Genomic DNA, 18,381 nt, shown 5'->3' on the forward strand with positions numbered 1-18,381 from the left:
TAAACTCGGAATTACTAATAAAACGCTTGTCCATCAATTGATATCATAAATTTTAGTGCTGCACGTAACTCAAATGGTAACTTTGTTGATTCATTAGAACTCTCTCAAGTTCCTGATGGTTCCCCCATAAGAATGAATATTCCGAATTACCATTAAATACTTGGCCTTCAATCGATATCATAAATTTTAATGCTGCACGTAACTTGGATGGAATTTTTCGTCAACTGATTTAACTTTTGGAATAAGATAAAAAGAATGGGGCATCGGTGAGAAACTTTATTCGAATTGTTCTGTTGAAATTATTTACACTTGGTTTTATAATTTTTTTTATTGAATTTTTCTTACACTTTTCGTGATATGATCAGGAAACCATCAATGTACTTGTCCCAACCTTTTTTCTCTAGGTACGAGTATTTCAGATAAATACATAGAAAAATTTGCTATGTTTTGTAGCAGCGCTCTTGTATATCGCCATTCTATTACATTTCACCAAAGTGCATAGTAATTTTGATGCCGAAAGCAGTTTTCTCAAATTTTACTACTATATGTAAGACAGGCTAAATTTAGGTACGCGATATTCTTACATCGAACGTTGTATCGAAAAGAAGTAAATTTTCTTTTCAACAAAGATTTACTTGACAAAGTCCGCTTATGAGCAAAGCGATTGCTTGAAATTTTATAATGTGCCACTGGTTAATTTTCATGTTTATCTCGCAACGCCTCATATAATTGGTGGGCGCATGAATTTTGCTATGTTATTGAGCAAAATTCAGTGCAGTAAAAAGGAAAATACGAAACTATGCAATTTTTCGTATACGACAGAGAACAGATTGACGACGCTGAAGTTTGCAACGTTCGAGTCCAACGAAATGAAGGAAAAAAAACATTTGTAATTGACCAATTTGTTTATTTCGCCAAGTATCGGTGCAGCTTGAAAAACTACAAATTGCAAATTCGACAGGGAACGAAATTGGAGAATTACTAGAATTATTGGAGAGTTTTTTTTGTCATTTCGTTGGACTCCAACGTTGCAAACTTCAGAGTCATACAGATTGCTATGTTATCTCCTAAATATTCATCAAATCATTTCATTATTTTACTATGTTTTTAATCAAAATTCGCTCGGTGTTCATTCTTGATATAGTACAGGGCGTTATTTACAATGGACTGTGGTAATGGTTTCCCAAACTTTTGCATTATTTGACACACTCTGTAGCGATTATTATTATTATAATATCGATGTGGTCCGACCTTACTATAAAAACATAGTAATTTTTGCTGTAAAAGTCTCTCCCTGGAGCGTCGCGATGGTCCATCGAGCTCGTGCATTTTCGCGTGCATGTCTTTGGCAACCGCGAAAACGACATTTTATATATTACCAAAAAAGCAGGTAAACCAAAAAAAAATCGGTAATAATGAAAGTGCACGAAAAAAAATGTTGTTGCATACCAAAGATGATGTCATGGGAAAAGGGAATTCTGTTGATACGCACGCGTGCAATATCAATCGCACCTAACCGCAATATCACTCACAGATTCGATTGATCGTTCAATCGTCCGATGAAAATAGCAGAGTCATACATGACACGCCGATGTATCACAAAGAAGAAGTGAAGAAGCGAGAAAGAGAAAAAGAAATCGATAGACGTGAGGAGAGCAACAAGTTTTTTCTTGGCTAACACCACCACGAGTGAGCATTCTTTGGTTTCCTCCTTTTTTTGGAAAAGATAATCTGACTCCATCGCATGAGCCAGCGATATAGGGAGGTTAAAAAGGGGCAAAAAGATACACCGACAAAAAGAAAAAGGTGCGGCGTTCATGAGAATGAATTGAGTGTCTACGACGACAGACAGCGCGCGGGCTACCTAATCTTTCGTGAATGAGTGTTTCTCTATTCTTGGAGCGGGAAAGAAAGAGAGAGGGAGAGCCTTACGAAACGTCCGGCGAACGCCACGCGCCCGATTAGCTGTAGTCTAAACCACACACGCAGCTTCCTCGTAATCGTACGAGGATCTCGACAACGTGTTTCGCTTTGACACAATGCCGCTCACGAACCTTCGCACTCCCACGTGATAAGAGTATTCCCTCAACGCTGTTTTTCCTCGTCTTTCTTTCGTTAAGAACTTCCAACTGCGAAACCACTCTCGTTATCTAATCGAATATATCGAGAATCTCTGATTGTTCTAATTGCTTTCAAATGTGGAATTTAAGTACGTTCAATTGTGGGGCCACACAGATTCGTTTCGCAGGTTCCAAAGCACTTTTAATCGATCACGATCCTCATTTATTGTGTTTGAATTGACGTCTTGCCAAATCACAATGAATTTTTCATTTCCTCTCTTCCCCCGAGCATTTACAAATTTGAGCAAGTTCAAAATATTTTTTAAAAATCAAACTCAATCGACCGTTACGGTAGACGCTCACAAGTGAAATGATTGTCACGCTTGGAAAAAATGGAGATATAAATAAAGATGTGACTAAAAATTTTATTGAATCCCGACGACTCGACGGAATATTAATTCTTTTCCTGTAACTCGATTGAGCGCTAAATGTCGCATATATTAAGGAAGGAGCTATTTTTAAACGTTTCTTCCGCTCTTTCACGCGATTAATAAGAGAGCTGCGACGACAAGCTGCTAAGTGGATCCGGAATTTGTTATTTTTTGACAATCGAAACATCGTGAAACTTAATCATGAGTCGCCTTGTTTAAAAAGAATGGAAAAAAGTGGAGAAAAAAGTTGGCCAAGAATTTTAACTCGAAAACATTTTCCCACCGGCCTCGAGCAGTTTCTAACACGAAAGATTTCTCGCGAGAATTGAAATATGTCGGTCAGAAAGAAGGTTTCTCAGTAAATTGTAATGAAAGGAAACGGAATTTCGAAGAAGTTTTTTCGCTCTGCCTACTTGTTTATTTCACCAACTCGTTTATTTTCTCTCACACGTGTGCTGACTCGTCGTTAGTTCATTTTTCGCATTCTTTTCTCCCCATTTTTCGATCGATTGCCACACGCGCGAATTTCACAAACGGAATTGACATCGCACATTTCAGATTGGCAAACGTTGTAAACGAAAAAGATTTTCAACACTGTATTGGTGGATGAAAAAAAAAAAAAACATTTCTGCAGTAAGTTTCCCGCATAACGAACTAAAATCAACGAGATGATATTCGATTGAAAAGAGAACTGAGAAAAATGCCAACGAATCGCATAAACATACAGAAGTGGAGTTCCTTCGAGAGAAAATAATTGATGAAAGTATGTCCGTAGAACTACGATGCTGAAGTTTCCAACGTTGGAACCCAACGAAATGATCTAAAAAACTGTCCAATAATTCCAGCAATTCTCCAATTTATTTCCAGTCGAATTTGTACTTTGTATTTTTTCAATCTACACAATTATGATTCGTGAAATAAAAAGCTGATGGATAAATCATTTTATTTTCATTCATTTCGTTGGACTCCAACGTTGGAAACTTCAGCGTCGTCGTAGAACTCGATATTTCGTGAAATATGACGCTGAAGTTTCCAACGTTGGAGTCCAACGAAATGATCGAAAAAAACTCTCCAATAATTCCAGCAATTCTCCTATTTTGTTTCCTGCCAAATTTGCGATTCTTAGTTTTTCAAGCTGCACCAACGATTCGTGAAATAAACAATTGGTGAATTAAAAACGTTTTTTTCGTTCATTTCGTTGGACTCCAACGTTGGAAACTTCAGCGTCGTCGTGAAATATCATTGTCGAATGCGATAACAATGTGAAAAAAAATTTTAACTAAATCTGAGCCACGATAGCATCGGCGAAGAATTCATTTATAAATCTGCAAAAACGCTTTTTTTTAACGCGTCAAAATTTCGAAATCAAAATACGTAAACTGTAGAAAAAAACCTGATCGCGTTCGAGCGATTTAAACGGCGAGACCGTAGAGAAGCTAATTTTTCCTCGTCTCCACGTACAGCTCGTCCGCGGAGTTGAAAAAACATGCACAGTGAGCTCAAGCTTCTGTCATTAGCATGACAACGCTCGTCGTACTCCACATAATTCACGTGTATACGAGTCACAGAAAAAGGAAGAGAAGAGAGAACGAGTGAGACAGAGAGAGCACTCATGACCTCGCACGTACTCTGGGCGAGTGGTGTCTCTCGGTAAAGAGGAGAGAATACCGTGCTCTCCATAATCTCGCACACACGTCAACTTTACCTGACTCGCATGTGCACATCATGGACCCGGATGAGTTGAAAAAATTGACCTTTTTCCTACGCTGAATAAAACGAAAGTGAGTACAAATATGAGCAAAGGAAAAAGTGTCAATTAACACGAGACCTTGAAGGAAATCAAATTTACTCAATTTTCTCCTTGCTCGAACTCGTAAACTCAATTTTTTCACCTTAATCTCGTTCAAATGATGGCAGAAAAAAAATAGAACGCGGAATTCTCCAGCCTCAAATCGTCTCTAAAATAAAAAAGCTTCGTTGTTGAACCTCGAAATTCTGTTGCTGGACCAAAAATTTATGTTGAGTGGGTGCCAGTAAATATTTGAATAGTTCGATAAAATTTCGTTTTCGGTAAAAACGATGACGCTGAAGTTTGCAACGTTGGAGTCCAACGAAATGATAAAAAAAACTCTTCAATACTTCTAGTCATTCTCCAATTTCGTTCCCTGTCGAATTTGCAATTTGTAGTTTTTCAACCTGCACCGATACTTCGTGAAGTAAACAAATTGGTCAATTACAAATGTTTTTTTTCCTTCATTTCGTTGGACCCCAACGTTGCAAACTTCAGCGTCGTTAAAAACGAATAAATCCGTCCACATATTATTTTAACCGAAATCTTCGATATTAACGAGCCAACAAATTGTTGCTATACTTTGTCCAGAGGTTATCAGGAGCTCCCCTGTCGTAATGCTGTTGTAACGATTATACAGTGAGTTTCGAGAATTGATTCTTCATACGATGCCAAAAGCCATTGTACGATTTCACGATCGCTATCTAACCCCTGCCCGGTTATTAAAACGGGCACGATATTCTCGCATTGAGCGACGAACGACAAGACACGAGGAACTGCGACTCGCAACGACAAAGAGATGGAGCTGTGTGGGCAAGAGACCAAAAGGAAGAGGGGGAGAGAATAAGGAACGAAAAAAAGGAAAGGCAGGGTGGGGCTGTGACGACGAAGGATGTGCACTCTTGTGAAATGTTGTATTCGTCGTAAGACGATCACAGGTAATTCGATAGTTATCGGTTAAGGTCGGGTTTCGCGGTGTTCTGTGTTTTTTTGTGCCCGGTTCGTTGGCGACCCTTCGACGAGGCGGAGCAGACCGATAGGGTTCGAAAAGCCTAAAAAAATGGCGAACGGAAGGAACGAAAGGAGGAAAAATTCTTTCAAATATTTAATATTACACGAAGTTATGAAAACCGCGTATTGGAAACCGAGTCGGAAAATTCGATGGAACTTGAACTTTAGAATATTAGTTTTCTATGACGCTGAAGTTTCCAACGTTGGAGTCCAACGAAATGATGGAAAAAAACTCTCCAATAATTCCAGTAATTCTCCTATTTTGTTCCCTGCCAAATTTGCGATTCGTAGTTTTTCAAGCAGTACCAACGATTCGTGAAATAAAAAATTGGTGAATTACAAACGTTTTTTTCGTTCATTTCGTTGGACTCCAACGTTGGAAACTTCAGCGTCGTTAGCTTTCTACGAAAAATGGCGGAACCAAATGAGCGGAAGTTGACGACAAAGTGAGAGGATTGACAGGAATAATTTATGCGAGAACAAAAAACGAAAAACAATGATAAATTCGATTCAGTCGGAACTCATATTTCTACGGATTTATAATGAAAAAACGAACGACGATCAACTCGACAACGAAAAAAAAGTTACATCAAAGAATAAAATCTCTCAACGTCATTGTATTACGATGTATCATGAGGAAAGACCGTCACACAGGCAGTTGCACTTGTCACTGCGAGAATAATAATAATAATAACGATAATGATACTGAAAGTGCGCCCGTATCAAATATCTTAACGATCTCGGTTACGGTATGTTAAACCGACCGGTCCGGCGCTTCGTTCTATCGATGATAAATCATTCCTGTGTGTCGCTCTTCTCTCTCTCTCTCTCTCTCTCTCTCTCTCTCTCTCTCTCTCTCTCTCTCTCTCTCTCTTTCGTACTGTCTTCCTCTCAGGCATACACTTTTCGACTCCGAAACATTCGAATGTCTGTATCGCCCAAATCTGAAGCGACCCTCTCAGTGGTGCGAAGCATAGATCGAAAAAAAACGTATTACTGAATAACGAAGAAGTAGATGACTGGAAAAAAGAAAAAGCTGCATTCCAACATGAAAATTCGAAGCCTCTCTTGGCGGCTCACAACAGTAGATTTATCTGGCGCGTCAAATTTATGTAAATGAAGAAAATCGAAGAATGAAAAAGATGAATATATTCTCCAGGACTAGAAAATATACGTACGACCTTGGAAAATAAAAATCTCTCGACACTTTGATATGAAATATGTTTGGAGTATTCAATCATATAAACTGTAGGGGAAAGTGGGATAATTCCGGACGGGGGATAAATATCGACGTCGCAATATCTTTATTTTCCGAAACCCCTACGTTTACGTATTTAAACTCATGCGATAGTTTTATCGATGTTTATTAAACGCATATTGTACGAGGCGTGTATTGATATATTTTCGTCGAGCTAGGAGCGATTGTAAAATTTCGCAAATTTCGATGTTATTTTTGCCTATAAAATGAATTGATGAATAAGCGGTTTCAACGTTATTGAGAAAATAAATTTAAGATCCTAGTTTTATATGAGTATCATAAACGCAGTTAAAACTTGAGTTTTTTCCACCTTTTTTTAACTATTAATTAACTCGTGAAATTTCGCAGTTTGAGGTAATTTCGACGGCTTTTTGGGGGAATTCCGGACGTTCTGCTCCTACCCCGTTTGATTTTTTTCAAATTTCAGATAACTCGTAAATACATATGAAAGGAAACACCACCTTACGATATTGAATGCATAAATAAAGCAGTGGACGATGTGAGAACAAAAAATTTATATTTGTTTTGAAAAATATGAAGATCCACCATCCGAAGACTAGATTATGCAAATCGAGTGTGAAATGTGGACTCTCAAAGTTGCACAAGCGAAAGTACGAGTCGAGAATTTGTTTGCGATATGTGTAGCAATTTCTAACGCAATCTAGATTCACTCCAAGAGCCGTCCGGAATATGACGTTGAAGTTTGCAACGTTGGAGTTCAACGAAATGATAAAAAAAACTCTCCAATAATTCTAGTAATTCTCCAACGTTGGAAACTTCAGCGACATTTCCAATTTCGTTCCCTGTCGAATTTGGAATTTGTAGTTTTTCAACCTGCACCGATACTTGGTGAAATAAACAAATTGGCGAATTACAAATGTTTTTTTTCCTTCATTTCGTTGGACTCGAACGTTGCAAACTTCAGCGTCGTTCCGTAATAACTCCGGAGGTTCGAGGTGAATCCGAATTTACCGAGTGTTATTTTTTGCTAAATATCTATCAAATTTTTTTATCTATAAGTTAAAATTTACATCGAAAATCGTAAATAAGATATGAAAGAGTGAAATACATGGGAAATTTATTTTGTAATTTAATCATGTGATTCGTTGTTCCTTGGGCGGTTTAAATTGCCCCAATTTCCCCAAATTTTCGCCTGAGGGTTACCAGAATCGAACTGCGATAGCGAAAGTCGATCCGAACGATTTTTCGAGGGGTTTTTAGGAATGAAAATCTCGCTGGCGAGTCCAAAGGGAATAATTTTGACTGAAAATTTCGAACGGAACATTCGAACTGATATTTCCCTCTCAGTGGCTCATTCACGCATGCGTCGAAGTGCATCTTCACTGGATAATTTGTGCAATTAAAATATAGCCAGACATAGACTTGGGTCACTTGAAGGCATAATTTAATAACGAGCTCCCACCGGACGGCCCTAATTAGCATGCGACGTTTAGACGCAGTTTCCCCGCAGTACAAAGTACATTATGCATTATTCTTCCACAAGCAGAATATTTTCACAACAATTTCCGGGACACTGAAAAGAAAGGGTGAAGCGGAATTCAATCCTACTTGCTTCCGGTCATCGCAGATGGATACGTAATTGGGAGTTTTTGCTCGATAAAAAGAGAGAGTCGTATCGCGGACCGAACGAAAGAAAGGTGTAGAAAGCGTTAATTTCACTTGAATATTTTTCCTCAACGCGGTGCAAGATACGGAAGATCGTACACGCATTTACATTCGTATCATTAGTATGAAATTGTACGAGCGATACGCGTGCTGGAACAAACTCAGAAGAAATTGAGAATAAATGCTCAAAATTCGTTTTATTTCGGCCATAAATTCATCGAGATCGAGTTATTTTTTAAAATGCCAAATTCGTTTTAATTGTATAATGCTATTGATTTTTGGAGTGGTTTATTTTTAAGGAGGGTGAATCACGAAATCGAAATAATCAGAATTTGATCAAATTTGGTTATAACATTCTTTGACATCAAGTATACAAATACAATTTTTTTCAAATTTTTTTATCACATGGTTATCGAATAATTGAGCGTTAAATCGAACTTCTTACGCACGAGATGACGCTGAAGGTTGCAACGTTGGAGTCCAACAAAATAACGTAAATAACTCCCGAATAATTCCAGTAAAACTTCAATTTTGTTCTCTTGTCGAATTTGAAATTTGTAATTTTTCAACCTACGCCAATAATTCGTGAAATAAATAAAAAATTGGTGAATTGCAAATCTTTTTTTTCATTCATTTCGTTGGACTCCAACATTGCAAACTTCAGCGTCGTACGCACGACATGTTAACTTACGACGCTGAAGTTTATAACGTTCGAGTTCAACGAAATTAACGAAAATAACATTTGTGATACACCAATTTTTTATTTCGCGAATCATTGGTGTAGACCGAAAAACTACGAATTGCATATTAGGCAGGTAACAGAATTGGAGAATTAGTGAAACTGTTGGAGAGTTTTTTCAGATCATTTCGTTGGACTCGAACGTTGCAAACTTCAGTGACATGTAAAGTCTATGCTTATACACGTGAACTTTAGTGTTCAATTATTCGAGAGCTATGTGGTAGAAAAATCTTTAAAAATGTATATTTTTAAAGAATACACGGAGAGAAGATTTCACTAAAAACTACTATGGTGCCATAGGAGTAGGGTTCTATATCGTAATATTTATTAATTCTTACGAACATACATAGTAATTTTTGTGAAGCGACTCGATGAAAATTGATGTGTGTGATGTCAAAATAAATACATCCACAATCGCGAATGAAATTCTGTTATTTACCATAGTAAATTTCTAAACACTTTGGCGTATGATCGATGCTTGTGTTCGAGCTCCTCAAATTTTACTATTTTCAACTGTAAATTTCAATTGTGGAAACAGTACTAATAAGCATAGCCAAACGGCATAATAATTCTACTTGACAGTTCATCATCGAGTCAACATAAATTTTATAACGTTTCCTTATGAACTATGTAGGAAAAAATAGCACAGTTTAAACCTTTGTCACAGCAAAATACGCAATTTAAAAATTTTCATTCAGATTTTACTTGGAAATTACATTTTTTTTGGTAAAAACCTTCAAAATGGATGACGCTGAAGTTTGCAACGTTGGAGCCCAACGAAATGATAAAAAAAATTCTCCAATAATTCTAGTAATTATCCAATTTCGTTTCCTGTCGAATTTGCAATTCTTAGCTTTTCAGCCTGCACCGATACTTGGTGAAATAAATAAATTGTTGAATAACAAATGTTTTTTCCCTTCATTTCGTTGAACTCCAACGTTGCAACTTCAGCGTCGTATTTTATGAGATTCTTATAATTTAAAAAATTCTTAATACTTTTAACATGGTTTAGCATGGCAACATGCATTGTATCGTCGCGATCAATTGTGTCGATTTCGCATATAATTTTAATATTGACTCTTACTGCTTTACGATGCTTTATGCGATGAATCGTGAATTTGAGTGAGCTTTCAATGCTGCGTTACTTTCGTTCTCATTCGGGTGGTACATGCTGCTCAAGGTGAGAGTCGGTGAGTGATACAAGCCTCTCGAACGGGGACGGGAATGAACGAAAAGGGGGTGTCATTCCTCCTGGAATAAATGAGGGAGAGAAAGAAACCGAGCGGTCTAGCGACGAGGGAAAACACGCCAAGGGTGAATACTCCTCGACGAAGGGTAAAAACATTCCTGGCTCGAGCTGTTCGAAAATAATGTGCGTTTCGCTGCGGCACTTAAATATTCCGATGTTTCTTTTTATATTTCTTCCTACGTTCGATGTATTCAAACATTTCATTCACTTCCGATTTCCTTTTTCAACAACGTCCTAATTCCTCTATTTTCAGGGGGGAAAAAGAGCGATTAATTATGAGAAAAAAAAAACTTTTATTTTACGAAATCGTTATTATTTTAATGACGAAAATAATCGAAAGTGGCGAGATATTATAAATGAATGCGCGTTAGAATAATCAAGTTGCGGAAAAAAATATGTCGAGGCGGAAGTGCAACGATTGGTGATTTGAAAAATTGACTAACCGTTGAGAATCGTTCGAGCATAGTAATCGACAAGAAATCATTTATAAATCGTGTTAACGCGTACGGTAATTCGAACGCTACCAACTGTTTCAATGACGTTTCGCAAGTCTCTCGGACTCGAAAGCGATATCACTTGTGTCACGAGAATGGAATTGAGACACGCGAGACGTGAATTTATTCGGGGAGGAGCCAATTATTCGGATCTGCAATCCCGCTAAATTACGTCTGAACAAAAGCAAGTAAAAAGTGCATCGAAAGCGGCTCGATTTTCTTTGTTGTTTGAGTATTTTCAATTTTTATTATCCAAGCGGCGCAGTGTTAATCGAAAAGAATTATAACCGAAACCACTTTATTATTCAACCCCTCAATTATAGTCCCATAAATAAATCGAGAAAAGTTAGCATCCGAAAAAATGACGCAGCAATTCCCATAAATCGTAAAAGACAACAAAAATGTCAAGAGCTTATGCCTTCTCGCATGTGTTTTCTTTTGCGTCCGACAAAACTGTTTTGTCCGTTCTCACACAGACGAAAGGGGGGACCTTCCGAGATCCCGAAGGTTGAGTGAGAGATCCGAGCGGCTCGTCGCACGCAACTCTGCACAAATAGTATACACATACTATATAAAGGGCGAAAGAAATATCCACGTCTCGGAAAATCGATAAAGTTCACTAGTCAAATTCGTCACAAAGGCAAGTTCACGAGTGTGCAAGCTTCTCGTTATCAAGCATCGACGAAGCAGATTTTACACAAATTTTCATCGAAATAAAACATTGAAAGGCATCAGCGTTTTGTTGTAACGACCAAGAAAGATGGACGAGAAAAAAGCGTAAAAAATCGTTTTCATTTCGCTTTTGTTTCGATCGTAACGAATCATGCTGAATCGAAGAGACCCACGACCGCAAAAACTAAAAAGAAAAAAAGATACCGAGCTGCTGATGAATGTCAATACAACCCCGAGTTGAGAACCGTTGTTCGAGTTTCTCATAAACGAAGCACGAGTAGCGGCACCTCGCACACAACACACAGACGCACATAAATATAAATTCACTCGTACACAAAGCATGTACGATCCGCCAAGCAACGCCTTATTATTTATGGTAGTGGCAGACTGGCAGTGGAGCATGTCTGTTATACATAATACGCGCGAGCATCCTGTTGGCGCTAACACACAGGAGTGCGGAGAGCAATCGCAACACTCGAGCACATCTGAGATGTGTACATAACGAGAAGAGAGCGAGAGAGAAGTAGAAATTTTATTAAATGAGTTTGTAATTCAACATTCCGGGTGAAGAGATTGAAAATCAGGCGTCCCTGAGAGCCCGAAAAGCTCGACGAGTGACAAAAACGTTGGGAAAATTCATAGAAGGGTGGGGATCAAATGTTGGAATGACTAAAATTTCCAACAGCTAAAATCTCGAATTTATAAACTTCGAATGATAATATGGAGGCGGATAGATTCGACTAGAGCTTTGAATGCCGAAAATAAATAATGGAGAAACTGCAAGGTTCGAAGAACGTTTACATCGAAAATAGAATGTAACAATCGCCCATAGGACGATGACTAAAATATCGATTTTACGAAAATTCGACTATCACTCTTTCGATTCATAAATTACTACGGTCAGCGATACTGTGAAAATTCACAATTTTGAAAATGTAATAACGAAAGACCAAATATTACTGAGGTTGAAATACTGAAACACCAAAAAGTCGAACGGTCAAAATAGCGAAACGTTAGAAAGTCGATCGATCAAAATAAAGAAATGCAGCGGAGCTCCAAATACACGCGTCTCACTCACTCACTTACTCAGACCGGTGATCTCCAATTTTAAACATCGCCGTTTTGACTTTCGCCTTTTCGAGCCATCGCTATTCCGCATATCCAAGTTTTATAGGCTCGAAAAATTCACTTTCGATTTTTTGCTACTCTATATTCTGGTCTGTCTGTAAAACAATTACTCTCCATTTTGAATTCGAAAATATGAACTTTTCACATTCGGATGGTCTGTTAAAATTGCATTCGAAATTAAAACTATTGAAATATATATTTTCGGGTAAATATGAATTCAAAGAAGGAATTTTTGATTAAACGCGCAATCTGCTGAATAGTCGATCGGGAATAAGAATTTCGAATAACTTATTTTTCTCCAAACTGATATCACAACTTTTAAAATTTCGAAATATCGACCGTTCTACAATTCAGTTATTCGACATATTGAACCCCACGACGCTGAAGTTTCCAACGTTGGAGTCCAACGAAATGATCGAAAAAAACTCTCCAATAATTCCAGTAATTCTCCTATTTTGTTCCCTGTCAAATTTCCGATTCGTAGTTTTTCAAGCTGCACCAACGATTCGTGAAATAAAAAATTGGTGAATTACAAACGTTTTTTTCGTTCATTTCGTTGGACTCCAACGTTGGAAACTTCAGCGTCGTTGAACCCCACCCCATAGAAAAAAATAGAACGAGAATAAAATGATTATTTGACGTTCGCGTTCAGGCAGCCTGTGTGAACTTTTACTTCAAGCGAATGTGTAAGTTCCTCTCATTTATTCTGCCCTGCGTCAGGTCCCCTTTTCTCTCGTTCTCGAATCACGAACTTATAATGTATCTCATGGGGGAGCACTTGACAGTCGAATCAAGTCGATTGGCAGGTCGGTGCTTTTAAGACAACGATCACTCAATCTCAAAAGCCACGGGTTCGTCGAACCGGAATAAACATTGGAGGAGAGATCTCGCGTTGCAAAATTATCGCGACTGTAGCAGAGGATCAATTCGACTTGAACTTGGTTTAAAAAAATCTAATAGGACTTTCATCATGTGAGTAATGATTCCCTTTTACCCCCCCCCCCCCCCCCCCCCCGCTGCGTCTTCGACAGAACAAAATTTATTGTCCAATAAACTGGTAGCAGTGAACGTCGAGCGACTCTTGCATTCGCTGCGAAAAGTAAAATTCTTTTTTCCTAAAACCAAACACTTTTAACTCAGCAGCGAATAGCAAGACTTATCTGCCGACAAAAACAACCAATAAAAATGATGCTGAAGTTTCATGACGCTGAAGTTTGCAACGTTGGAGTCCAACGAAATGATTTAAAAAACTCCTCCAATAATTCGAGTAATTCTCCAATTTCATTTCCTGTCGAATTCGCAATTCGTAGTTTTTCAATCTGCACTGATACCTAGTTACGTAAAAAATTGGTGAATTACAAATGTTTTTTTCGTTCATTTCGTTGGACCCCAACGTTGCAAACTTCAACGTCGTGAAGTTTCCAACGTTGGAGTTCAACGAAATGATCGAAAAAACTCTCCAATAATTCCAGTAATTTTCCTATTTTGTTCCCTGCCAAATTTGCGATTCATAGTTTTCCAAGCTGCACCGACGATTCGTGAAATAAAAAATTGGTGAATTACAAACGTTTTTTTCGTTCATTTCGTTGGACTCCAACGTTGGAAACTTCAGCGTCGTCAAAAAAATAGTAACGAGACGAGTTGAAAGGGAGATGCAAATTATGAGACGAGATAAAAATTATCATCCACGAGATTTTTGCTTCTCTTGCATTTACACCCCAACCTGTATACAGGTTCGTATTTTTTCCATGGACTTATTCCTCGTAACCAAGTGTACCTATATGTGTGTCTCGACGTGTTAGCAGCACAGTGCCCCATGGCACGATGCACTCAACGTATACGATATTCCCACGTATAGGCACACACAGATACACCTTTGCACCGAGAGACTCGGTTGTACCTTCTCGCTTTAAAAACTCACATACAAAGTCCTTTGTCCAGGGCATGAATGTGTGCATGGGACATTCAACGCGAATGAAATTGAGTATTTTCTTAAAACTCTTACTGATTTTATGAATTTGGTGGGATTCGCGTTAAGTCATTCGATGAAACGAAATAATTGAAATAATACTTCACAAATGACAAGAGAATTCAATGATTATTCGAAAGACAATTGAATTGATTCATCTTATTGAAATATCGATCTAGCATGAAAACATGACGACATTTTATTTGAATTTCGATCGTACGTTCAGATTTCGGATCAAACTGATCAATTTGAATGACCGAAACTGCATGTGAACATTGTTCCCCTGAAAAAAAAGCATTTATTTTTGCTACGACGCTGAAGTTTGCAACGTTGGAGTCCAACGAAATGAACGAAAAAAAAAATTTGTAATTCGCCAATTTTTATTTCACGATTTCACGATTTATTTCACGAGGTTGGAAAATTACAAATTTCAAATTCGCCAGAGAAGAAAATTGGAGATTTACTGGAATTATTCGGGAGTTTTTTACGTTATTTCGTTGGACTCCAACAAAAATCCTCCACCATTAATTACAATAATTCTCCAATTTCATTCCTTGCCGAATTTGCAATTTTTAGTTTTCCAAGCTGCACCGATACTTCACGAAATAAAAAATTGGTGAATCACAAATTTTTTTTTTCGATCATATCCTTGGACTCCAACGTTGAGCGTCGTGAATGGCGTATAGAATGGCCCATATACGTAGAAACTCATACCACGAAAGTATATACGTACGGATATTCGTTTGAGGTGACCCCCAGGACCGTTGCGCCCAAGGCGGCACGATCTTCTCTATCTTTTAATTTTATTATTTTTTCCCCTCTAACTCAACTCCTTTCTTTCTCTCCCTCTCTCTCCGCCGCTTCTTCTTATTCTATCAAGGTTCCGCTTTCCTTTTGTCGTTCATCGTCCTCATCCTGCCTCACTGTTCTACTCCTCGTGTCCTGAGAGCTTACTTTTTTTGCGCTCCCCCCTTTCTTCTTCCTTCCTTTTTCTCTCGGGGCTTCCACCCACGGGATTCGAGACTCGCACAGTGGTGAGCTCGAGAAGCTTCATTTTTTCCCCTTTCGCAATCCTCCACCTCGCTATTCTTTGTAGACTCGAATTTTTTTTTGTTTCACGAAAATATGACAGATTTAAGTTCGTCGATGAAAAATCGTCGATCAATCTCTTCGCACAAATAAAAATTTGACGACGCTGAAGTTTGCAACGTTGGAGTCCAACGAAATGAATGAAAAAAAAGATTTGTAATTCACACCAATTTTTTTATTTCGCGAATTATTGGCGTAGGTTGAAATATTACAAATTTCAAATTCGGCAGAGAACAAAATTGGAGATTTACTGGAATTATTCGGGAGTTTTTTACGTTATTTCGTTGGACTCCAACGTTGCAACCTTCAGCGTCATAAAATTCGTTATAATTTTCAATTCAAGTTTTGATTATTCCACTCTAAACTCGAAGTTAAGATTCACTTCAATTTTTTTTTTCGTCATTATTGTATATAGCTGCGGAGTTTTCCACGGAAGCAACGAAAATAATATTTCGTGCGAGCCTATACCCAAGTTTCTCGCTTCTCGTTTCTCGTCATTCGTCAATGTTTACACTGGCACAGTTGTACGAACGTCGCCGAATAACACACGAAAAACGAGTTTGATTTGTTCAAAGCTCTCACGACAAGGGTTTACATGGCCATAGAAACTTTTATGACGACTTTTTTTTCAGGTACAATGTAGAACGTGAGTTTATATAAATTATACAAAATATTCTTAGATAGGTATGGAGATCGTAGAGCAAGAGAAAAGCGGCGTATGAGTCGTTCGTTACGAAAACACGTTGACGATTATTTACTTTTTGTGAGTCCATCCTACTTCCTACTCAACGACAACGAAAAAAATGACACGGTTGATATTCGAGACTCAACTCGAATTTCGAATTACTACGGTCCTTGTAAATTGAGAAAAATGATGAACCGATTAAATTATTTTGGAATTGAAAGAAACGATCCTCGCTAAAGTACGCCTACGATTCGAAAAATTTCAGTCCAATCGTATAAAAAAACGCGCGTCGAGTTTTCGAAGTATGTGAGAGAAATATAGCGACGTCGGGGTCTTAGAAACTTTTTTTTCACACCTCAATAGCGTTTTAAGGATTGTGAAAAATCATTAAAAAAGGCACTCGCGTATATTAAACGGTCCGTTTTATTGCTTTCGAAGAACGGCACGATTCACACGGTCTTGCGAGCCCGAATACACACGTGACAAAAGCCTGAGCGATGTGAAAGAAAAAAACAAACGGACGAATATTCTACAGAAAACTCTACCTGCCTGTGTACTTCCACTTTGAACACTTTTTGCTAAAATTCTACGAGATAATAATTCATTCAGAAATCGTGATTTATTAAATAATCTTTATTACCGATTTCGCTCTAACTTTCGTCTGGAAAAAATAAAACAATATAAATGAAGCATTCTTTTCCGCACTTACCTCTTCGATATTTTTAAAAAATTGAAAAATCTGATGAAAATTTGAAAAAATAAAGCTGAATCAGGATCAAAAGGATCCGTCAAATGAGAATGCGGTTCGGATCGAGTCAATAAAAAAAGCTGCAAACTGAAGCGGCGCATTGTTTTTATGACACTGCAACACGCCGGAAAGAAGAAATGGTGGAAGGCATTGGCAGATCGATTTTGTACAGAATCCAAAGTGTACAAAGGTATACGAGAATGTTTTATGTGTGAATGAGGTATCTCGAGCATCTTTTTCACCGGGACGCGATTGACAATCGCCTCACCGGAAACAGGATACTGCGTCAAATTAAATGCGCAATTTGGCGCCAAAGGAAGCGCCAAAAACATCAGAAAAACCCACAACTCCCGCCTCATACGCAGGCAGCCAATTGGGGATTGCAAAATATCGATAAATGCATCGGAACACAGGATATTCGAATCGATATTCCTTATGTCTTACGAAATTTGAAGATTCAATGATCGTCTATAAAAATTATATATTCGTTTTCATGTTTTCGGATCATTCGATCGAAGGCTCAACTGTGTACCGGAAAATGGAAGAGAACGGAAAAAAACAAAAATGACGACTCACCGGCTATCCTGAGAACAGCCCTATCCGCAGGATCAAGCTGCAGTATACTCAAGGGCTTGTCCTTGGCCCACTCCTTGAGGCTGCCGTCCAGCTCGAACTCCATGATTCCCTTTGATCGAAAATCATTAACCGTTTTCGGAAAGCACTACCGTAAATCCATTATCGCACTTGTCCTCGTCGCTTTATTCAACATTGTCATTATAATTCTTCACGAGTTCACGTTATTTCTACGTATCTTTTTTGGACAGATCACACGTTCACACTTCGCTTTGTGCGTTGAAAAAACACTTTGGGATTCACCAGAAACTAATTTTTTCACGATTCCAGGAACAAATAAGGATGTTGATTTATTTTCTACTACATAGAATTAAAGACGCACTCTTAGGCACTAAATGGAAGGAACTATTCAATATTATTCATTTCCTTTTCGGTTTTATTGATAAAATTCGCCATCACACGATCCTGTTTTCGAGCAATCGTTCTCGGAATCCTGTCGATCGGTCTTAGAATCGGCGTGTACAAAAATTCTTGAAACGTCGAATGATCGCTTCAAATTTGATTTTACTTTATCACCGAACGTTTTTACAGGAACACATTTTCCCCTCTCTTTATTCGTTTAATTTCCTTCTGCTGACTGTTGAGTTACGAAGCCACAACAAACAAACAAGGAGCGATGCTATTCGATATTTACTTAGGCAAGCCGAAAAGAAATAAAAACGTTTAATTATCGACACACGCGAATTATATTCACGAATACTTTGTTATTAAACTTTCTTGAAGAGACTCCGAGCACTCGCGTGTACGTGCGACGACGCCGTGCGTTTGTTTATTGGGACGAGCACACCCGGCACAATGCG

At 38.1% G+C, this 18,381-nt stretch overlaps 1 protein-coding gene across 8 annotated transcripts in view; it reads right to left on the bottom strand.

Annotated features, from left to right (window-relative positions):
• The window catches only part of shot (dystonin-like protein short stop), a 213,237-nt gene extending 194,856 nt beyond the window's left edge, over nucleotides 1–18,381 (bottom strand). For 5 of the 8 annotated variants that reach the window (XM_043411252.1, XM_043411249.1, XM_043411253.1 and 2 more), the window contains exon 1: nucleotides 17,525–18,158. In XM_043411252.1, coding sequence (XP_043267187.1) covers nucleotides 17,525–17,627 — 103 coding nt within the window. In that variant the 5' untranslated portion in view covers nucleotides 17,628–18,158. Of the gene's footprint in view, nucleotides 1–17,524 lie in introns of all 8 variants that reach the window. The other 3 variants (XM_043411243.1, XM_043411241.1, XM_043411237.1) reach the window with 1 other exon arrangement.

Source organism: Venturia canescens, chromosome 2 (assembly GCF_019457755.1).
Source record: "Venturia canescens isolate UGA chromosome 2, ASM1945775v1, whole genome shotgun sequence".
Taxonomy (NCBI): domain Eukaryota; kingdom Metazoa; phylum Arthropoda; class Insecta; order Hymenoptera; family Ichneumonidae; genus Venturia; species Venturia canescens.